This window comes from Triturus cristatus, chromosome 3_2 (assembly GCF_964204655.1).
Source record: "Triturus cristatus chromosome 3_2, aTriCri1.1, whole genome shotgun sequence".
In the NCBI taxonomy this organism is placed as follows: domain Eukaryota; kingdom Metazoa; phylum Chordata; class Amphibia; order Caudata; family Salamandridae; genus Triturus; species Triturus cristatus.
In genome coordinates, this window is record NC_140584.1 from 411174134 (window position 1) to 411193148 (window position 19015).

Consider the following 19015-nt stretch of genomic DNA (forward strand, 5'->3'; position numbering starts at 1 on the left):
CAAAGGATCATAATAAAAGGGTCAAGAAATAGAAAGTTGAACTCTAGTACCTTTGAACCAATCAGAAAACATGCGAATGCCATTTCGTGTACTAAAAAAATTGTTATTCGCCTTTCAATAAATAAAACATATACACCAAAACAGTATACAACTTAAAATGTTACTCTTGATAGAGACCAGACGCAATACAACGGGACTGCTAAAATTAACCTGTCCTGGGTAATTAACACACAACATTCCAGCTGAGTGAAATAATTTTAACGCGCTCCCATATATTTGCTTTGGATTGTGCACTATTCAAACGTGTTTCAGAATTTAGCTACTCAAGCTCCCACTCTCAAAATTGGTTATAACCGTTTCCAATTAAAACACTTGTTTAGTTAAATAGTTCTACCCCAGGCAGCAGAAAAACCACAAGAAAATTTTGAAACTCCCAATGCCCGCTCAGTGACGATTTTGGAAATTTATGTGCAGACTACTATGGGGGTAACAAACACGCATTGGCATAGCCAATAGGCCTCACCTTTGGGACCTTATAAGCATTTAGCCATGCAGCACATTAAACTGGGTGCAACAATACTTACTGCAGCAATCAGGTGTTAACTCCAAACACTGTTTTCGGAACGATGCAGCAAGTGTGCCCAACAATAGAATAACTTTCACCTGATGTGTTGTAAGAATGAACATTGCACAGTTCTAGTTTGACAGACAAAAGTACAATAAATTCAAGAACGTGTCCGCAACCTGTAGCCGCCTATGGATCAGCCAATAAACCATCCGTAACCCGCAGTTAATGGTACCTGCCTTGGTTCGACCTAAAAAAGAATGCCGTATATAGAAAACTATCTGCTCACCATACTGTAGAGCGAGAGACTGGAACGCCTCCTCATAGCCTCCCCCCATTCAGCAGAGCACAGAAAGTATCAAATGCATCTCTCCTTGGACTACCTAAAGCCCAAGGGCCATAGACTTGGCATTTGAGGATGTGCACGCTTTATAAGTCACCACAGTCTGCGCCGCCAAGTGATAAAGTAAGTGTCCTCACAATGGGCTTTCCCAACCTGCACACACAGGCAAACAGAACACAGCAAGTAACCTATACATTCTTGTACTGTGCAAGCCAGCCGAGCATGCAGTGCACAGGAAAATGCACGCAACATTCAACTTGGTCATCTGTGGCAAACTAGGACGTCAAGTGATATCCAGCCCTCTGCGCCTCCATCCATATTAACATATCATAGACATTGACATATGGTCCTCAGTCTTCCCCCTACCCATAATTAGCAGCAAATCACCATGAGCGATGCACAACCCTTACCCAGGCCACCCCTGGCAGCAGGGCACTGCCAGTGACTACCAATCCTTGCTTATCCTGGTAGGAGGGAACTGCAACCAACAATAGACCAATCACCCTGACCACCTCCTGTAACTGAAGCACAAGTGAAATGTACCCCTCAGCAAGGCCCTTCCCAGAGCACAAATCAGCGAAATATTTTTTACAGCACCTACCATGCCTGCAGCTGAGCTTCCTCCAAAGAGGACTGTGACAGGGGGAAGATAGGAGTGCACAGAGCCTTCCCCCTCTGATGGCTCTTCCCTGTACATCAAACACTACTTTTCCTACACTCACCAGAAATCAAGGGATCGCCGGAAATGAAGGAGTTTATTTATAAAGCGCTACGTTCACTCCAAGGAGCATCTTGGCGCTAGCAAACCGTGAAACAAGAACAGAGGCAATAGTAGGACGGGGGGGGGGGTGATGAATTCATATCTATCATCATATAAGGGAAAACAGTGCTGTCGGGAACAGAAAAAATCCATGTTTTCAGAAGCTTCCTGAAGAGGCATTCTGATTGGGCCAATCTCAGCTGGAGCGGCAAACTGTTCCAGGCTTTTATACCTAGAACGGCTATGGTTTTGCCCCCTTTTGTTTTCAGTCGGTAACTAGGGACTATCAAATAGTTCGCAGAAGACGCTCGCAGAAGACGCTGTGTAGTATAGGGCCGAATTCTGGTTCTGAGATATGTCAGCCCTGATTCTTTTATAGCTTTATAGGTAATCGTTAAGACTTTAAACACAATTATTTTATGTATTGGTAGCCAATTTCGTGGTTTAAGTGCTACTGAGGAAGGGGCTCCTCTAGGGAGCATACGCACCAACCTGGCCGCTGCGTTCTGGACCACCTGTAACTTCTTTATAATAAATTTATTTACCCCTGCATACAGGCTGTTACAGTAGTCCAGACGTGAAAACACTAAAGCCACCGCAACGGTTTTCCAAGCCTTCAAGGGCAGTAGATCCAAGAACTTTCTCAGAGTTTTTATGGTATAAAAACACATGCCTGCTACAGCTAATGCTGGACTATGGAATGATAAAGAGTGATCAAATAAAATCCCTAGGTTCCGAGCTGTATCAGCATTGACTAGGCGTAAAAAGATTAGTTTTCCCAAACAGCATGATTTCGTTTTTTTGGCTGTTACATTTCAGATGATTAAGTTTCATCCAATTCATGACTGCTGTTAGGCAGTGATAAAAGTTTTCTTCCCATCTGGTAGAGTTATCTAGGGTGAGGATGATCTGTGTATCATCTGCATATGTAATAGCCTCAACGTCAAAGGAGTCAATAAGGACAAGTAGTGGGGTCATGTACAAATTAAAAAGTGTCGGGCTCAGGGGAATCAAGGGATCGCCGGAAATCAAGGGATCGCCGGAAATCAAGGGATCGCGCACAAAAAAGGCAGTGTCATAGTGAATACCACAGGCAAAGTCTTGCTGGGTGAACGGGAGCACATGTTGAACGGGTTGGGGTATTGAAATGCTGCCAGATGATCGAGTTTCGATGGGAATACTTAACATCCAGAGCTGCAGACTCTGCAAAGCAGAGATATATAAAAAAAGCTCCTATTCAGGAAAACCAGATAGGGGGGAGAAAAGCCAAATTTGAGCATGCAAATAACATGACGCACCTCAAGCGGAGACTCCTCCAAATAGGCCTGTGAAAGGGGGGAGCTTAGAGTGCACGGAACCCACCTCCTGGCTGATGGCTTCTCCACAGGGGCATCCCATCTGTGCGAGGAGGGGCAGCAGTACATATAACATTTTGAAAAGGGAGGGGCATTTTCCTATGATCAATGGAAGACCCACGCACACAGGTGTTGTGGTGACTATATAATTAAAAAAAAAAGAATGTGAAACTGGGAAGCATTGCTGGATGGATGAGGGGGCGGGATAGCTCCCGTTGTGGGACGGCGTTGGGGAATTTAAATGCCTTCAGTTGAGTGGGTTTACACTAGAAGCAGCAATATGTGCCAGCAAATGCAAGAAAGGGGGGAAACAAAAAGTAGTGCACTAAAACAAAACATATGGCCCATAATGTAAGGATCTATGTAGCAGGGGCAGTCCCCAGGGCAGGAGCTAAACAGCCACAACACAGGACAAATTTACACTGTTCACCGATGAAAGCAATGGATTTTGTACAGGCAAACCAAGTAACCAATGAAAACGCGGTGGGCATGTTCAAAGTCCCCACAGAGGGCTTACAGCACGACTCGCAGAGCATGCATGCTGCCTCTAGGCTAAACCTAAACATCTGGGCAGAATTACACCCAAAGGGTGCAGGAAAATGCAGCTGTACATGATTTTTTGGTCTGATCTCAGTCCAAATGTTTTTAAAACCCCTTCAAAAAAAATTTTTTTAAATCCCTTGTTATTCACATGTCTCCTGGTGTATGACACAACAACATGCAAAGCAGACTTTAGTTGGGGTGGAAGCACTTTAAGAATACAGCCGAAAAGACTTTAGTTCTTAGATTTGTGAAGGCTTGATTATGTAAACAGTTTTTTCAACTCCTTGGGTACAAAATCTAGTCTATGGGAGATTCTGCAATACTCTGGGGTGGGGGATTTCAATATTGTGCTCTCCCCCCACATAAACAGAACAGGAGCGGCGCGCGCCCATCACCTGCAAGCATCAGCGACCCTGAATGGCATTATGCAAGACTATGACCAATCTGACCCATGGCGAGCTCTGCACCCTGGGGTGTGGGAGGGTACCTGTATCACGAACCATCGCCAGGCTTGTCCCAGAATAGATTTTTGGCTTTTTACTAGAGATTTGCAGACCAGGGTGCAGACTGCCAGCCACCATGCGAGAACGTTCTGACCATGCCCCAGGGCCCTTACACTACTGATCCTGCAACCTTAGACAGCCCTTCGCATGGCGCCTCCCACCCAATGCTCTATTAGACTCAGCATTTCGCGAAAGCATCAGGGTACATATACACGATTACTTTGACCATAATTACGGGTCGGTGAAGATTGTAGGTAGTCTCTGGGAGGCGATTAAAATAGTGATCCGAGAGCACTGTATTGCTGACCAATCAGGGGTTCTTTGGGACATCAGGAAAACTGAGTCGAATCAAGAAGGAACTGCACGTACTAGAAACACAATACTGCACAACACCTTTACCCTCTTTATTAGCAGCGATGCGCAACGCCCTCACGTCCTTTCAGGAAGCACAAGCAGGCCACAGCGTGGAGATATGGAGAGGGGTACAGACCGAGCAAAACACAAGCCAATATCCTACGTGGGCCCAGAGGTTCTCCCTTTATAACGGAGTTTACCACCACGGAGGGAGAGCTAGTTCGTTCACCACCAGAAGTCCTCTCCACGATGCGAAGTTTCTATGCACAACTATAGAAGTCTGATATAGGCCCGGCAGAGAACCTATTAACTGACTATTTCGAACCAAACTAGTGCTATTGAATCAAAAGAGCCCATAGAGTACATGGAGATGCCTTTTACTGTGGAAGACAAACATCTCATTGGAGGTAACCCGGCAGACAAAGCCCCTGGCCCCGATGGCCTGACAGCTAAGTTTTATAAAGAATACACAGATATCCTAGCTTCTCGCCTTTTAGCCATTTAGCGTGAAGCCTTGGAGGTGGGTTATCTACCCCCCTCAATGAGAGAAGCCATTATAATAAAGGATTTAAAACCGGACTGTGAAAAGCAGAAGACAGCTCGTTGGCCAGTCTGAAGTACCGACGGACAGAGCGGTGCCGCCATCTCCGAGCAGTCAGCCGGGTGAGGTGAGGCGGTTCCCCCACAAAAGGCTGGGGAAGAAGACATTGTTTCTTGCGTCCAAGCACGAGATTGCTTGTCCGGTAGGGTGGCTATTGCCACTATCTCATCTGACGTTCACACTTTTTAATGTAGATCTTCTGCTTTTCACATCTCACAAGCAACACACTCTTTTTGCAGTAGCATCTTAATTGTATCTATCCTGTTTTTTGGTCCTGAAGAAAGCCGGGTCAGTTGACCATTCCGGCTGAAACATGTCGACCACATCATAACTGAGCCAGGAAATAGTCTATTTTGTTAAAGACTATAGGTTTTGTAGATATGAAACTTGGTTAATTTTCAATAAACATATTTTTTGCCCAAGTATTCATTTTTAATTTCACATTCACACCAGAGCACTGCACATCACTTGAGTCCTCGGTCTTGGGTACAAACCCTGGCAGGAGTACTTTCTTCTGGGAATCATCGGCCTGTGCACCTAGCAGAGCCTCTTTTGGCCCGCAGTTGTGGGTCCAGACTGTGATTCCCCAGAGTTTCAGATGACGATGCTCCGCCAGTAAGGGTGGGCTGATGGACTCTTAACTCCTGTTGGGGGTTGTCCCGACTACCGGAGGGATCCCATGCACTCTCTCACAGCAGTCATTGGTTTACTATTCCTTTCTCTATGGACTTTGCACCTTCTGTTAGTTTGTTATGATACTCACTCTACCCCAATCTCGGAGGACTGGCAGCACCAGATTTTATGCTGTATGCTTATAATGCCCAGGCACATTTACTATACTATTGGGTACACACCACACCTTTTCAGCCACATGTAGCTATAGAAATAGACAGTTGCTCCCCTGCCACTGGCCACCGCCATTTTTCAACCCTATAAGAGACCCCATGACAAGGTGAATTCAGTAGAGGTGCTGTGCTGGGCCTGGTCAGGACTACACCAAAGAGCAAAGCTAGACAAGTTTACCGTCCCTTTGATGCAATTAGCACATAATCCACACATACCCCCACTAGCAGATCGCAGGGCGCACGCATGAGCGACAGCTTAAAATATGCAAGGGTGCGGACCTCTTTCCTGCAGACAATTTAACTGTACAGCAGATGTGCGGATAGACGCCCCCCACAATGGTGGACATGCTTCTAGATTACTAATTACGCTCTTCTTGTAGAAGTGGGTTGAACACGTTTCCGAGCCCCCTCCCCCCCCCCCACACTAGTCGCCTTAGAAAACATACTTGTGATTGAACACGGCCGTAAGCTAATCACCTGCATATATAATACCATGCAGCGAGAATCCCCACTCATTCCCAAGGTTAAAGAGAGGTGGGAGACAGATGGGGACAAGCATCTCAGAAGAGCAATGGAAATTGGTTTGCGGACAGATGAAACGGTTGTCTTCCAATTATTGGTTACGATGTATACACTTCAAATGTATACATCGCCTATATCGCACTGACAATTGCATTGAATGGGCCTGCGAGCAGATGATCGCTGCTGGCGTTGTGGGGACATACAGGCCAGCTTCTTACATGTGGCGTGGCACTGCCGGCTAATTTCTGGACATGTGTGTTACAACACATACAGTCCATTATAGGACGCACACTGCCCTGCATGCCGCTGGTGGCGTTGCTGGGTGACAACACTGGCATTCCACCTAAACGTAGAAAGTTAACTACGATGCTATGGATACTGGCGAAACGCCAAGTCCCCATACATTGGAGCGCGACCCAGCCGCCAACTACAAAAAACTGGGTCACTAGTGTTACACACTGTAAAATGCAGCTGAGACATACTGGGAACAGCTACCAGGGCGATCCCGCCCCAGGGACTTCTGAGAGCCATTTGTAAACTGTTGCAGTACTGTGAACGACGATGACCTTTAATATATGTGCCGAATATTCCTGCCTTCCCCTTGATACTGGGATTTCAGACCCTATAGAATCACTACTGTACCATAGTCTGGACATGGGATAATGCAGATTTAATCACTGCTGTTTAATGGTATTATACTGTTGCTGCTCTTCTCCGCTATAAGCTGCATTTAACATGGCTGGTCCAGATACCTATGGCTCATAGACTGACTAATGTGCATTGATTTTCTTGCTGAATGTGACTATTAATGTTTTTGTATTTCAAATGCCAAAAAAAATCAAAAAAAGAAAGTGTCCCCTGACGTGAGGTGAAGTGACCGAGATGGAATCGCTGAAATTTTTGCTAACCATTTTGAGCGCCTCTATGTCCCTACATCCACTTCCACACAGGAGGAAGCCGCCGACCTGCTTTCTACCCTCCCCCTGCCAAGATTAGACCCTCAAGATGTTAGACCTTGACACTGCATTGGATCCTGAGGATTATCTAAAGGTGATTGGTGCATTGCGATCCGGGAAGGTATGAGCCCTAGTGGCCTACCAATCGAGCTTTACAAAGCAGTCTCATCTGCATTGGCTCCGTACCTAGTGCAAATGTATGATGAAAGTGCAGAACATGGAATTTTGCCCGAGACAGTTTGGCTAACATTGCGGTCATGCACAAAAAAGGAAAACCCCTGGACCAGTGTGGTTCATATCGGCAGATTTCCCTCCTCGACCCATAGGTCAAAATCCTAGCTAAACTTCTGGCCCTTTGCCTGTCGCCCCATCTCCATAAATTAATACACCCAGACCAATCAGGCTTGATGCAGACAAAAAATACGGAGATCAACCTTAGTCGCCTCGGAGTGTTGGACAGAGCTCCCCTATACAAGATGCTGCAATTGTGTCCTTAGACGCTAAAATAGCGTTCGACATGGAGTGGCCTTTCTGGTTTGCTTCTCTGGAAAGATATGGCTTTGGTCCACGTTTTAGGTCCTGGGTGTGTCTATTACATGCTAAACCTTTGGCCCGCGTCTCTGGTGTAGCGTTACTCACTTGTACTTCTCCTGAGGTACCTATCCCGTCGTTTTAAGTTTGTTAATGACGGTGAACTGCTAAGAGAGAATAACATTTTGAAATCGGTTTGTTATCCTTCAGGGTATTTCAGTGCACTCACGCTTGGGCAATTACCATAGGATTCAACTTCTAGGAACCTATATATACTTATGGCACACAGAACTCAAGTAATTTAGTTTTTTAGAGCAACTATGTATACACTTTCTAGAATGATCTTCCGTATACATATCTTTGATACTCATATTCTGCCGTATTGTTTTTTCCTTAGTGGGCCCTATTTCCATTACATCCTATTCTGATTCGATTAATCAGTTTCACTGCTGTTCATTGTGGCCGGTTACTTCTGAAGTAGGTATAGATTTAGGACTGCTCATGTCCCCTCTCCTGATTAGTCTACATAATGCTTCTTTTTTTCTTACGATTTCAGACTGACTCGGTAATGGTGGTGCTCTATGTATACACTTTTTTCCTTTATCTGGGTACTTTTGTCTGCTAGTCACATCTGGTCTATATACCTCAATTGGCTATCTGATTGGCCACCTCTTCTGACTTCACAACTCAGGTGTTCCATCTGGTTCTTTAAGCTCCTAGATACAATCTGTTTATATTTATATATGCTTTTAATTATTGTCCACAGATTATATAGCGGTCATAAATTGTGTGACTAAGGAGCCCCTTGAATACATTACTTGTATATACATACAAAGTAAATTTTGGATTGGACGTTTGACCACCGGAATTTTTTTATCTTTTGTGCCCTGACGAAGGAACTTTTGGACTTTAGTTCCACTCCGAAACGCGCGTCGGCACCTTCTGTCAACCATTCAGTCTTATATGCTTGAAAATAAGTTTTTCTATTTGTCATCTTTACACTTGGTAACAGACGAACTGTAAATTGTGATTTTTTTTAACATAACATGCATTTGTGTTCTTTTTCCATTTAAGTATTGTTGGTATATAGGTTATGTGTAAGGCTCCCGGTTATCCGTTTAAACGGATTTTTGCATATAAATAGACGGAAAAATATTTTTCTTTCGTCTGTATTTATAAATAGAAACGGGAAAATGCCAATAATTATGTTTACCTTTGCTACTGTGTGCCAGGAGAAGTCGAGCCTGTCCCAGTGCAGGAGAGAGCTTATCAAATTTCAGCTGAGCCCTTAACAAACGTCGACATTAAGGTGCCATCAGCCCTCCTTTAGGTTAAGTATCCTGTCTGGAAGCTATGGGGGGGGGGGGGGGGGGGGGGCAGTGAGGAAAGACCCACCCCTAAAAGCAATTGAGAGAAAACAAATGTGTACAGCTTGTCACTTCACAGGTACTTAAGAGAGGCCTGCATTTGACTTAGTTCAGTCACTGGAGCAAAAAGATTTACACGCACTGTAGGAATGTTAGATGTGTTGGTTTATTCCAGTATTTACACAAATAACAATTTTATAGCGCTATAGCCCTACTCATCGTAATGCAAGGTGTCAGAGCGCTTGACAATAAATCATGTGTGTAAATCAATGTATATGATGTGTTGTATAAGAGTGTGAGGGTTACATTAGGAGAATTGCAATTTATTAACTGCAAGTAACAAAAGGATCTTTGTTAAAAGCAGTTACCCATTTCCCATCTATATAAACCTACAACAGCAAAGCGTGCATTGCCTATTGAAATAAATGTGGAAAAATACTAGCTGCATCTTCTGTTTTTGCTTGCGGCAAAATAAATGTGGATAAATACAGATAAAATTATCAAAAAATAAATATGGATAAATACAGACGGAAAGGTTAAAAAATAAATACCATAAAACCTGGAGCCCTAGTTATGCGTTTGTATTTTGAGGTTATTTATTGTGTCTTTATGGTACATCTTGTTCTAATGGGGCTGCTTTTATGATATGTATGTATAGAAACTTTAGGAATTGTTTAAATTGAACAGACATGCATATCTTTTCCTTAAATTATTTTTTGATCAAATAAATCTTCATGAAAATACTCTGTGGGACAATAATGTGTTTCATTATCTTTGGGTGTATCACCTACTAATGACTGTAGAGGGGTAGATTTGTGGTTTTTGTTCAATGTTTTGGGTAATATTCTTAAATGAATATTAACTAATGTAAACTTTATAACAGACATTTTTATTGTTGGCCATATTTTGTATCGAAACAATTTCCGTAAATGTATACTGAACCTTCTACAAATTAGTCAGCAACATGAATGTACCTCTTAAGTTCACCGACAGTGTTTACGCTACTAATCTGAACGTAGCAGGGTAGAAGCTCAGGGCGAAGCACAATACGGAGTGACAACAAAAATCACTTCCGTACTTCCAACAATAAGCATTTGCTATGTAATAGCTCTTGCATTTGCAAGAATTGGAGCTATTGGCAGTGTAAATAACAATGCCTTTTATTTATGTATTTTAAAAACCTGCAAACTAGGCATAAACACGCACTTTATACTTCTAGTTCTTGCTTATAAAAAGAAAGGCTGCCAACGAATGTGCCTCTTTTACTGCCAGCCTTGCTTCTTGTAAACAAGGACTACAAGTACAAAGTGTGTGTTTATGGACCATTTACATTTTTTCAAAACAAATAAAAGGCATTTTCATTTACAATGCCAATAGCTAAAAAAGTCTTGTTACTGCATTACTATCAATATCACCTCTCTCAAACCCCCTCACACTTTCTCAGACACCAAAGTTTCCCAAACAGATCTATGTATGAACTGCTTCTAAAGTTATCAAAAACCCTCATGCACACTTCTCTCAAACACACGCACCCTATTTATACTCAAACATTTCTCTTGCGCATGCTTTCACACACCCCTTCCTTCTCTCACACAGCTTCACCCTCACAGACACTCGCTAAATCTCATGCACACTCTCAGCTTGCCCTATCTGATACTTTCCATCACCGGTGACCCTCAACATTTTGAACAGGCGAACGAAAATACCTTTTTCATTCTCCCCTTAAATATGTTGCTGTACGCAACCCTCAACTTTGGGAAGAATTCCATGTTAAAGAACAGTAGATGTTGCAGTGCCCAGTATAATGTGCTGAATGGCTAAATGCTAATAAGGTCCCAAAGGCGAGACCAATTGCATTGCAAATGATCGTTCATAAAGGAGTAATTCCTTAAAATTACAACGGTGAAGAAAAGATCACAAATTTTTAAAAAATTTGGACAAGTAAAAGGTACTGCATGCATTTGCACATATGGTGACAAAACGAATTCAGGTTGAATGGGTAATGGATTTGATCTCCAGCACCAGATACTGAAAGGAAGTGCAGGAGTCACTTGGTAATCAATTCAGAGTTCGTGCAAGCCTGCCAGAGACCATATCTTTGTAAATAAGGCTAAAAACGAATGTCAAATGTGGGAGGGCAACAGATGTACACGAGTTAATGGGGAGTAATATTTCCGAGTTTCCAACAAGAACAAGAGATTTGAACTTCGAACTGGTTATCACCGCTATCTTTAATGTAGCATTAGCTGCTGATCGGAGGGGCTGAAGTGAAGAAGAGGGGGAACCCTCCACATTTTATACTGGCGTAGGGATATGATAAAGTTTAATAAATAAAGGGAATGCATGCCATCAGGCTCCATCACAAGCTGAGACACAAGCCAATGAAAGGCTAGCAGGAGACGAGCCCATTGCACCCAAACCAAGGGGATGCACGCACAATACTATGATCCACACCGGGAGAGAGGAATGCACGGCACCACAACTCAAGGACAGGAGCGCATCCTTACATGACCCAACTCAAGTGAATCATGCACTTCACCAGGGCGCCGAAGAAAGGCACATGCCACTACGAGCAACCAAGTGGACGCACAGACACCACCAAGACCGATGCCAAAAGGAGTCACAGACCACCAAGACGCAACAACGAAGTGAACGAATTCTGTGCACAGCTGACACCACATCTGCACTCCCATTCCCAAAAAATCCGTACCCCTTCAGTGTTGTCCTTCGGTCTCCCATCCCCAATCCCAGTCCAGAAACCTCGCTCCGTTAACTGCCTTGCATGACTATCTCAATCACTAAATACGTACCATTCATCCGGGGGCCCGACCCCATTAGGAGCATTACTGTAGACCCCAAGATTCCCTTCCAAGACAAACTTAAATCCACACGCTAGTCCCCACCACCCACTTCAACCAGAACTACACACGCAATTGCCATGTCTGGTGGTCCCCCACGACCTCCGAGGCCACAATTCCTTGAGTCAGCTCCCCTTGGCCTCTGGTGGCCCCCTCCCAACGTTCTCTGGGTCACTCACCGGTCGGAGGTCCCTCTTCCCCCCGGGACTCACCGGGCCCTCCTCCCGCCTCCATATCGGGGGCCGCGCTCCGCTCCGCGGGGGGGCGCTTCTTCTCCGGAATATTGGCTCCGGGGTGGGGGCGCAGGAGGGAGAAGAGGGGGTCCGCCGAGGGGGACGGGCAGGGTTGCCGAGTCGATGTGGGTCCGGGAGTCCACCCTCCTCCGGAAGCTGGAGTAATGGGGGCAGACGTACTCACGGGCTGCTGGGGGAGGGGTGGAGAATTACAAGGGGGCTATGGGCCGGTGCATGAGGGGGCGCGTGCAACCAGTACACCCAAGCGCGCGACAGTGAGTTGTGCGATCGCCGCGCTCCCGACCAAGTCGAAGAGGCGATACGGCAGGGAAGTGCCGTGCAACACAGCGGCCATCTTTAAGAGTCCCGGAGTCCTTTGATTTCTTATCACAACAAATGTTAGTCCATCATTAAAAACGTTTAGATCCCGAGATAGGAATCTTATATGTAACTATATCGTAGTTCATATTGACATGCTAGCTCGTAAAGCTGTATTTGCAAAATAGTGTCCGATTCGATATGCTGGTAGCGGTGCCCCCTTCTAGTTTCGTGCTTATATATTTCTATAAATCTAGAATTGTTTGACGTAGTGGTCCGGTTACAACACACATTCTACAGGGAAATGCGCCATTTCGAAATGGCCAACAGGTTGATGGAACAGAAGATCAGACACCGTGTTAATTCACTTGCTCAACTTACAGCCACTTTCTCTTGCAGAGAAGTTGGACCACCTTTGAAATACAACTATCGCTTAAGTAAACGGAAAAAAATACCATACAATATGAAAGTACATTAAAAAAACATAAGGATCTTTTTTATAGCCTGTGGAGCGTCAAATTTAAATTAATGAAAACGTGTGAATTAACCAAAAGAAATAGGTACAAGCTGACGATTGCTATACTACTTTAAAAGCCAATGTCCGCTTAAATTAATTTACATTCTTCTAAGAATTAACTTTGCTCACGCGTCTGTTCTAGTTATTGAAAAGGCTGCACTACGAAATGGCCGCGACCTAGTTGCTTTCCTTTAGGGAGGTGCACAAAGCTGCGCGAGAAGGGGGGAGCAGTACGCAAGCACGCGCCAGAGAGAAGTATTGCAGCGAAAGCGCGTGCGTGATCCTTCAGTCCCTTTAACTGCACGCAGGACTTTAAATGGGAAAATAAACGCCTGGGAACGGGGGAGGACGGGTGGGGCTGGAAAGTGTGAGGGCAGACGAGCTGGCAAACGCCAAACAAGACTAGGTCATGATGGCATAAAGTAAAGAGGCAGCAAGTACACGGGGAAGGTCAGAGCAGGGGAGATTACAAAAAAGGTAAGGCAATGGAAAAAAAGCACACAGGCAAGGTTGTGGGCAGGAGGCAGTCCAACTGTACAGTTGCAGTACATCTTCCAAAGTTACCTGCAGATTTTTTCACCTCACCCTGAATTTCCAGGCACTGTTTGATATACTAAATTTAAATACCGCAGCCGAGTTGCAAGGCTGGGCCGAGCAGTAAACAACATAATTAGTTTTTGCAGGAAAGTAACCAGCTGAAGACGGGCACATGGTAAGATGCTTTCCCAGACCGCGGCAAGCACTTGCGCAATTAAGCGTTCAAGTTTGTAAGGCGAGGCCAGAGAAAAGGTTACTCGAGGATGTAGTTATGGCTTAGAAGCACCTCTGGGAGAGAGCTGGACAAGTACTTAAAGGGTAACGAAAGGGATAGAAGAAACACGTGAGGTGGCAAGGTACTACATAAACATTTAGTCCTTGAAAATAAATACATTCAATGTGTTAGTGTTTTTTTCTTCTTTTTAGCATTGAATTAATAATGAGGAATATCGCTGTCATTTCGGTTATGTTCACCGTGCCCCATCAATAACACAGCACACTGCTCCACAACCTGCAAAAATACCACCAGTACTGTGCCAAAACACACACACAATTAGACAAAAAGGGTCCATTGCATAAAGCTAGTTCAATACGTTACACCAGTGGTTCCCAAACTTTTGACTCCTGAGGACCCCCAGTAAGTCACTACTGGAAGCCAGGGACCCCCAAGCAATTTGTACTATTGTAATTTCAAACATTAAAACAGAAGTCCGTCATAAATACACAAACAAGTGCATACCAAACAAATACTCTACTAGCTAAAGATTTGATTATTTTACATTGAAAAAAACTTGCAAAAATCTAAATATTTTAATGGGAAGGTTGGTGCTGCACCTCGGCAACTAACTTTTCAATGATTGCTTTTATTTTGCGGTATGAGGCTCCTGCCAGGGCCGTACCAGAAACCCAAGGCAGCCCTGACAAATGTTGTCCCTCCACTGTGCGCACAAAGTGTAGCGAGTGAGCCTGACCACTACAAAGGGAGCTTTGATGGGCTCTTCCCCCCCCCCCCAATAAAATTTGGAAAAAATGGTGCATTTCACATACGTTTGTCAATATATATTGAACTGTATTAGCTTTTAAAGCATAGTAAATGAGGACCTTACTGTGCAGCAGGATACAACGATCTTTGTTGGGGCTAGTCAATTATTCCCTCACTATCACCCTCCAACAGTGCCTCTTATCTCTCCATAGCTCCTCTGTCTCATGAATTGCATTTTTTTCACAGCATCTCTCATACCAGTGTCGGGCAGAGACAGTGTATCATACATGTGCAAATCAGCGTATAGAAAATGTTACTTAAGGCAAAGAGGACTTCAAGGTGTGGGATTCATGTCATCTATACCTGTAGGCATTTTTTAAGAGTGCTTGGTCTGGAGAAGCACAAACTCAGGATTCAGAACATAACAGTGGTTAGCACCGACGTTAATAAGAATTTCTACCAAAATAAACCTTTATTAGCAGCATCAGGTTAATGAAAGACTGAGAGAAAACATAACGTACTACCTTTCACCATGCAGCGTGAATGCAGCTCTTTGATGGCAGTTCATAGCTCACTGTGCTAGTTTACAATTGTAACTTATGAACTGCACAGTAACAGAAGCTCTGTGACAAAAGCCGTAACCCACTGCGCTATGCACATAAAATGTTTTTTTAAGTGCATGGTACATGTTCTCTGCAGCAGGCATATTAAACCTCTGCACTTTCTTTAGAGAAGTCAAAGCTGCCAATAGACAAAACTCCCATCTCTCTCCAGCAGGTACATTAATCACCGGAGTTTTGACGCTTTTATTGTAGCTTTGAAAATTGCTGATTATACAAGGAACTTTGCAGTGCTTTTAAAACTGCAGCCCGAGGACCCCCTGGGAATGTGTCACGGACCACTAAAGCTCCAGGGACCCCAGTTTGGGAACCAGTTCAACCGCAAAGACCTGGCAGGTTAAGGCCGAAGCTGGTACCTCTCAGCACCCCCTCGCCGAACGCCAGCCGTAGGCCCCTGGGGATCTTAAAGGCGGGGCAACAGGTCACACTGTCGCCCCACATTGAGAGTCCCCCAGTGGACAGACAAACCCTGATCCGACAGGGACAGACCCCAACCAGGAGATCCGACACTTTCAAGGTCCCCACCAGCTCAAGAATCCTCATCGGAACCCAGATCTAAATCACTCGGAAGCACACAGTCCCACGCTAGACTGATTCCAGGATTTCGGTGGGCCTGAAAGAAAGACACATTCATGATGGTCGGTCCGTTCCTAGTCGCTGTGACTTTGGTCCCATGCACTGTCTGAACTATCCATGGCTCAATCGCAAAAGGCAGGCTAATCTTCCCTTTAGGGTGCTGGTTCCACACCATAACGGCATCCCAAACTTTAAATGAGCTGGATCGGTCTCCACGCCTCAGCGATACATTGTCATTCTTCAGCTTGCGTTGCAGCAGTTCGTCCGCTACCAGCTCATGTTTGGCAGATGCAGCTTCGAGGTGAGGAGTCCCACTACTCATTGTTTGATTCATGCGGATTACTTTGGTGGTAGAGTGAGGGGTCATTCGATACTCTTAGAAAACCATATAAAGCACAATCCAACTCCTGCCGTTCTGCCACTGCAATCCTGATGGCTTTAGTAAGAGTGCACATAAAGCGCTCAGCCTCTCCATTGGCCTGAGGCCATAGGGGAGTGATTTTCCGGTGACTGATTCCTCTAGACTTGAGGTACTCTGCAAATTCCTGGCTTGAGAAAGGAGGGCTATTAATTGGTAGGAAGTTCATTAAACAATCCATAGGTAGCCATAATCTTCTGAAATCGAGGAATCGTCTGTCTGGCTGTGGTGAATTCCATAAAATCAATCTCAGGATACTTGAGAAATCGATGACCACCAACATATGACGCCCATGTGGGAGACTCCCGATATCTGTGCTTGCTCGCTGCCAGGGAAACAATGGAATTGCTTCTGTAAGGATAGGTGCTGGTGGATCAGCAGGCCCAGCTGCTTGACAAAGGGCGCACCTTCTCACGGTTTGTTCCACCAAAGCATCCAGACCAGGAAACCACACCTTTCACCTTAATCTGGATTTTGTTTTGACAAACCTCTGATGAGCTAAATGGGCCAAATCCACCACCCTCTGCTGCAAACATCCAGGAATCACCCACCGTAGACCTCTCAAGCACCCTTACAGAGATCAACTCACACCTCGCATTGTGAAGGGACATCAGTGTAGACCTTGCGTCTTCAATGCTATACATTGTTTTGTCCAGTAAGACGCCCCATTTCCCGGCTCTCACGGCAGAAAGACAGAGTAGGAAGAACTCATTCAATTTTGTGGACTCCAGAATCTTATCCAAAGAAATAGGAATGGGCCTAGACCACTCTACCACCAGGCCCACATATTCCTCAGTTTCCTCTGCATCTGACTCCACGCTCTGAGTGGCAGGGCAGAAGTGCTTTGAGAGATAGTCAGCCAGGTTTTGGGTTACCAGACGAAAGACTGCAGTGAAACAATAGTCCTGTAACTGAAGAATCAATTTCTTGATTCGTGGTGGGAGTTTAGATGAGGATCCCATGAACAAAGCAATGAGGGGTTTGTAATCTGTGTGCACAATAAGCGGCTGGCCATACAAGTATAAATGCAAATGGCGGCACCCCCAGTGGATAGCTATGGCTTCCTTTTCAATACGAGTGTACCTCTGTTCAGTCGCTGTTAACGCTCAACTGGCATATGCCACTGGGGTCCATTCCCCACTGCCTTGCTGTTAAGCACTGCCCCCAATCCAATGGGACGGGCATCCACAGACAACTCAGATTCCTTTGCCGGATCGAAATACATCAAAGTCATATCTGCAGACAGGGCTTGCTTAGTGGCCTGAAATGCGCTTTCCTGCTCTGGACCCCAATTCCAGGTAACATTGGATTTAGTAGTTCTCTCAATAGAGCAGTAACATCAGTTAGGTTGTGAATGAAACAGCCACAGCAATTCACCATCCCCATAAAGCTTCCTACGCCAGTCACATTGATGGGGGAAGGAGCGGTTCATGTATCCGACTTTCAGGAGATCCGGTGACACCATCTTGTGAAAAAGGATAGCCAAAAAAGGTTATGCGATAGCCAAAAAAAGGATATGTGCAGGGTAAGTCGATTCTCCATCACACATTGAAAAACAGCTTTTAGGCAAGAAAAATGCTCATCCAGGGTGAGGGCATGCACCAAAATGTCATCACTGACATTGAATACACAGTCAAAGCCGGAAAGGACCCTCCTGATTGTGTCCTGAAAGACCTCCGCAGCACTGGAGATTCCAAAATTTAAAAGTTTATACCTCCTCAGTCCAACATGGGTGGAAAACGTGGTGATCGCATGAGAGGCAGAACCGAGCATCAGCTGATGATAGCCTGCACGTAGATCCATCTCCAAAAACGATTGTGACCCACTAACCTCAACCACGATATCTGTTGGGGTGAGGTGCCTTTCTGGCTTGATAGTGAAGTTACGTAGGCGCATATCCATGCAGATTTGGACCTCTCCTGGCTGCTTTGGTTTTGTTGCAGGGATTCTGCTCATGCACAGAACTATGCGCAGGAAACCAGGACCTCAGTGAATGGTCGTGTACCAAAAACTCCCCTCAGTACCCAGAATTCTTAGCCGCCTAGCATCAGTCTCATTCGTTCCCACGTATCATCTCAAAGCTACCAATGATTAGACATCCCAGAACATGCGACTTAGAGTATTCTCAGAAATGGTGGGAATCAAACACCTTTGTTATTCTCATATCAGTCCACAACAAGAGTAATCAGAGACCCAGTAAAGTTTAAAATGTTTATTTTTAACTACGTGCCCTAAGATGCAGTACTTGGGCTAACATAAGCAGACAAATGATTAAAAACAAAACGATCAGCATTGTTACAGAACCATAGAAAATAAAGGGAGAAATCGCGTTGTAAATGATAATGGAATAAAAGCTACCCTCCCTTCACAAGTAAGCTAGTATTATGAAACTAATATAAGGTCTCTAGGTTTGAATGGGGAACCCCATACCGTAAATATCAGCTTAAGTGAATCACATCACAGCATCAGCTCTGCGTCTGGAAAAGGTCTTCTCCAAAGTGTTCTAATCATGCATGCAAAACGCAATATTAAAGGCACCAGAATTAGAGATATTTGCAGCGGTGTGCGTGTTATGGCTAGAGCGTGGGCCGATCAACACGAATTCAAAAGCATACATTGTTATTTGACCTTGACGGCTTCTGCACACAGTGTTCAGACTAAGGTCGCAGTGCACGTCTAGGGATGTGAACAGACCGTTCATGTGAAGAAAA

The 19015-nt window shown here is 44.8% G+C and overlaps 1 protein-coding gene across 3 annotated transcripts in view; it reads right to left on the minus strand.

Annotated features, from left to right (window-relative positions):
• AGO4 (argonaute RISC component 4) overlaps nucleotides 1-19015 on the minus strand; it is a 588224-nt gene that overhangs the window by 470544 nt on the left and 98665 nt on the right. The window contains exon 1 of one of the 3 annotated variants that reach the window (XM_085647979.1): nucleotides 12283-12617. The exons of 1 other annotated variant lie outside the window; for it this stretch is intronic. In XM_085647979.1, coding sequence (XP_085504105.1) covers nucleotides 12283-12337 — 55 coding nt within the window. In that variant the 5' untranslated portion in view covers nucleotides 12338-12617. Of the gene's footprint in view, nucleotides 1-12282; nucleotides 12618-19015 lie in introns of those variants that run through there. One more of the 3 variants, XM_085647980.1, reaches the window with a different exon arrangement.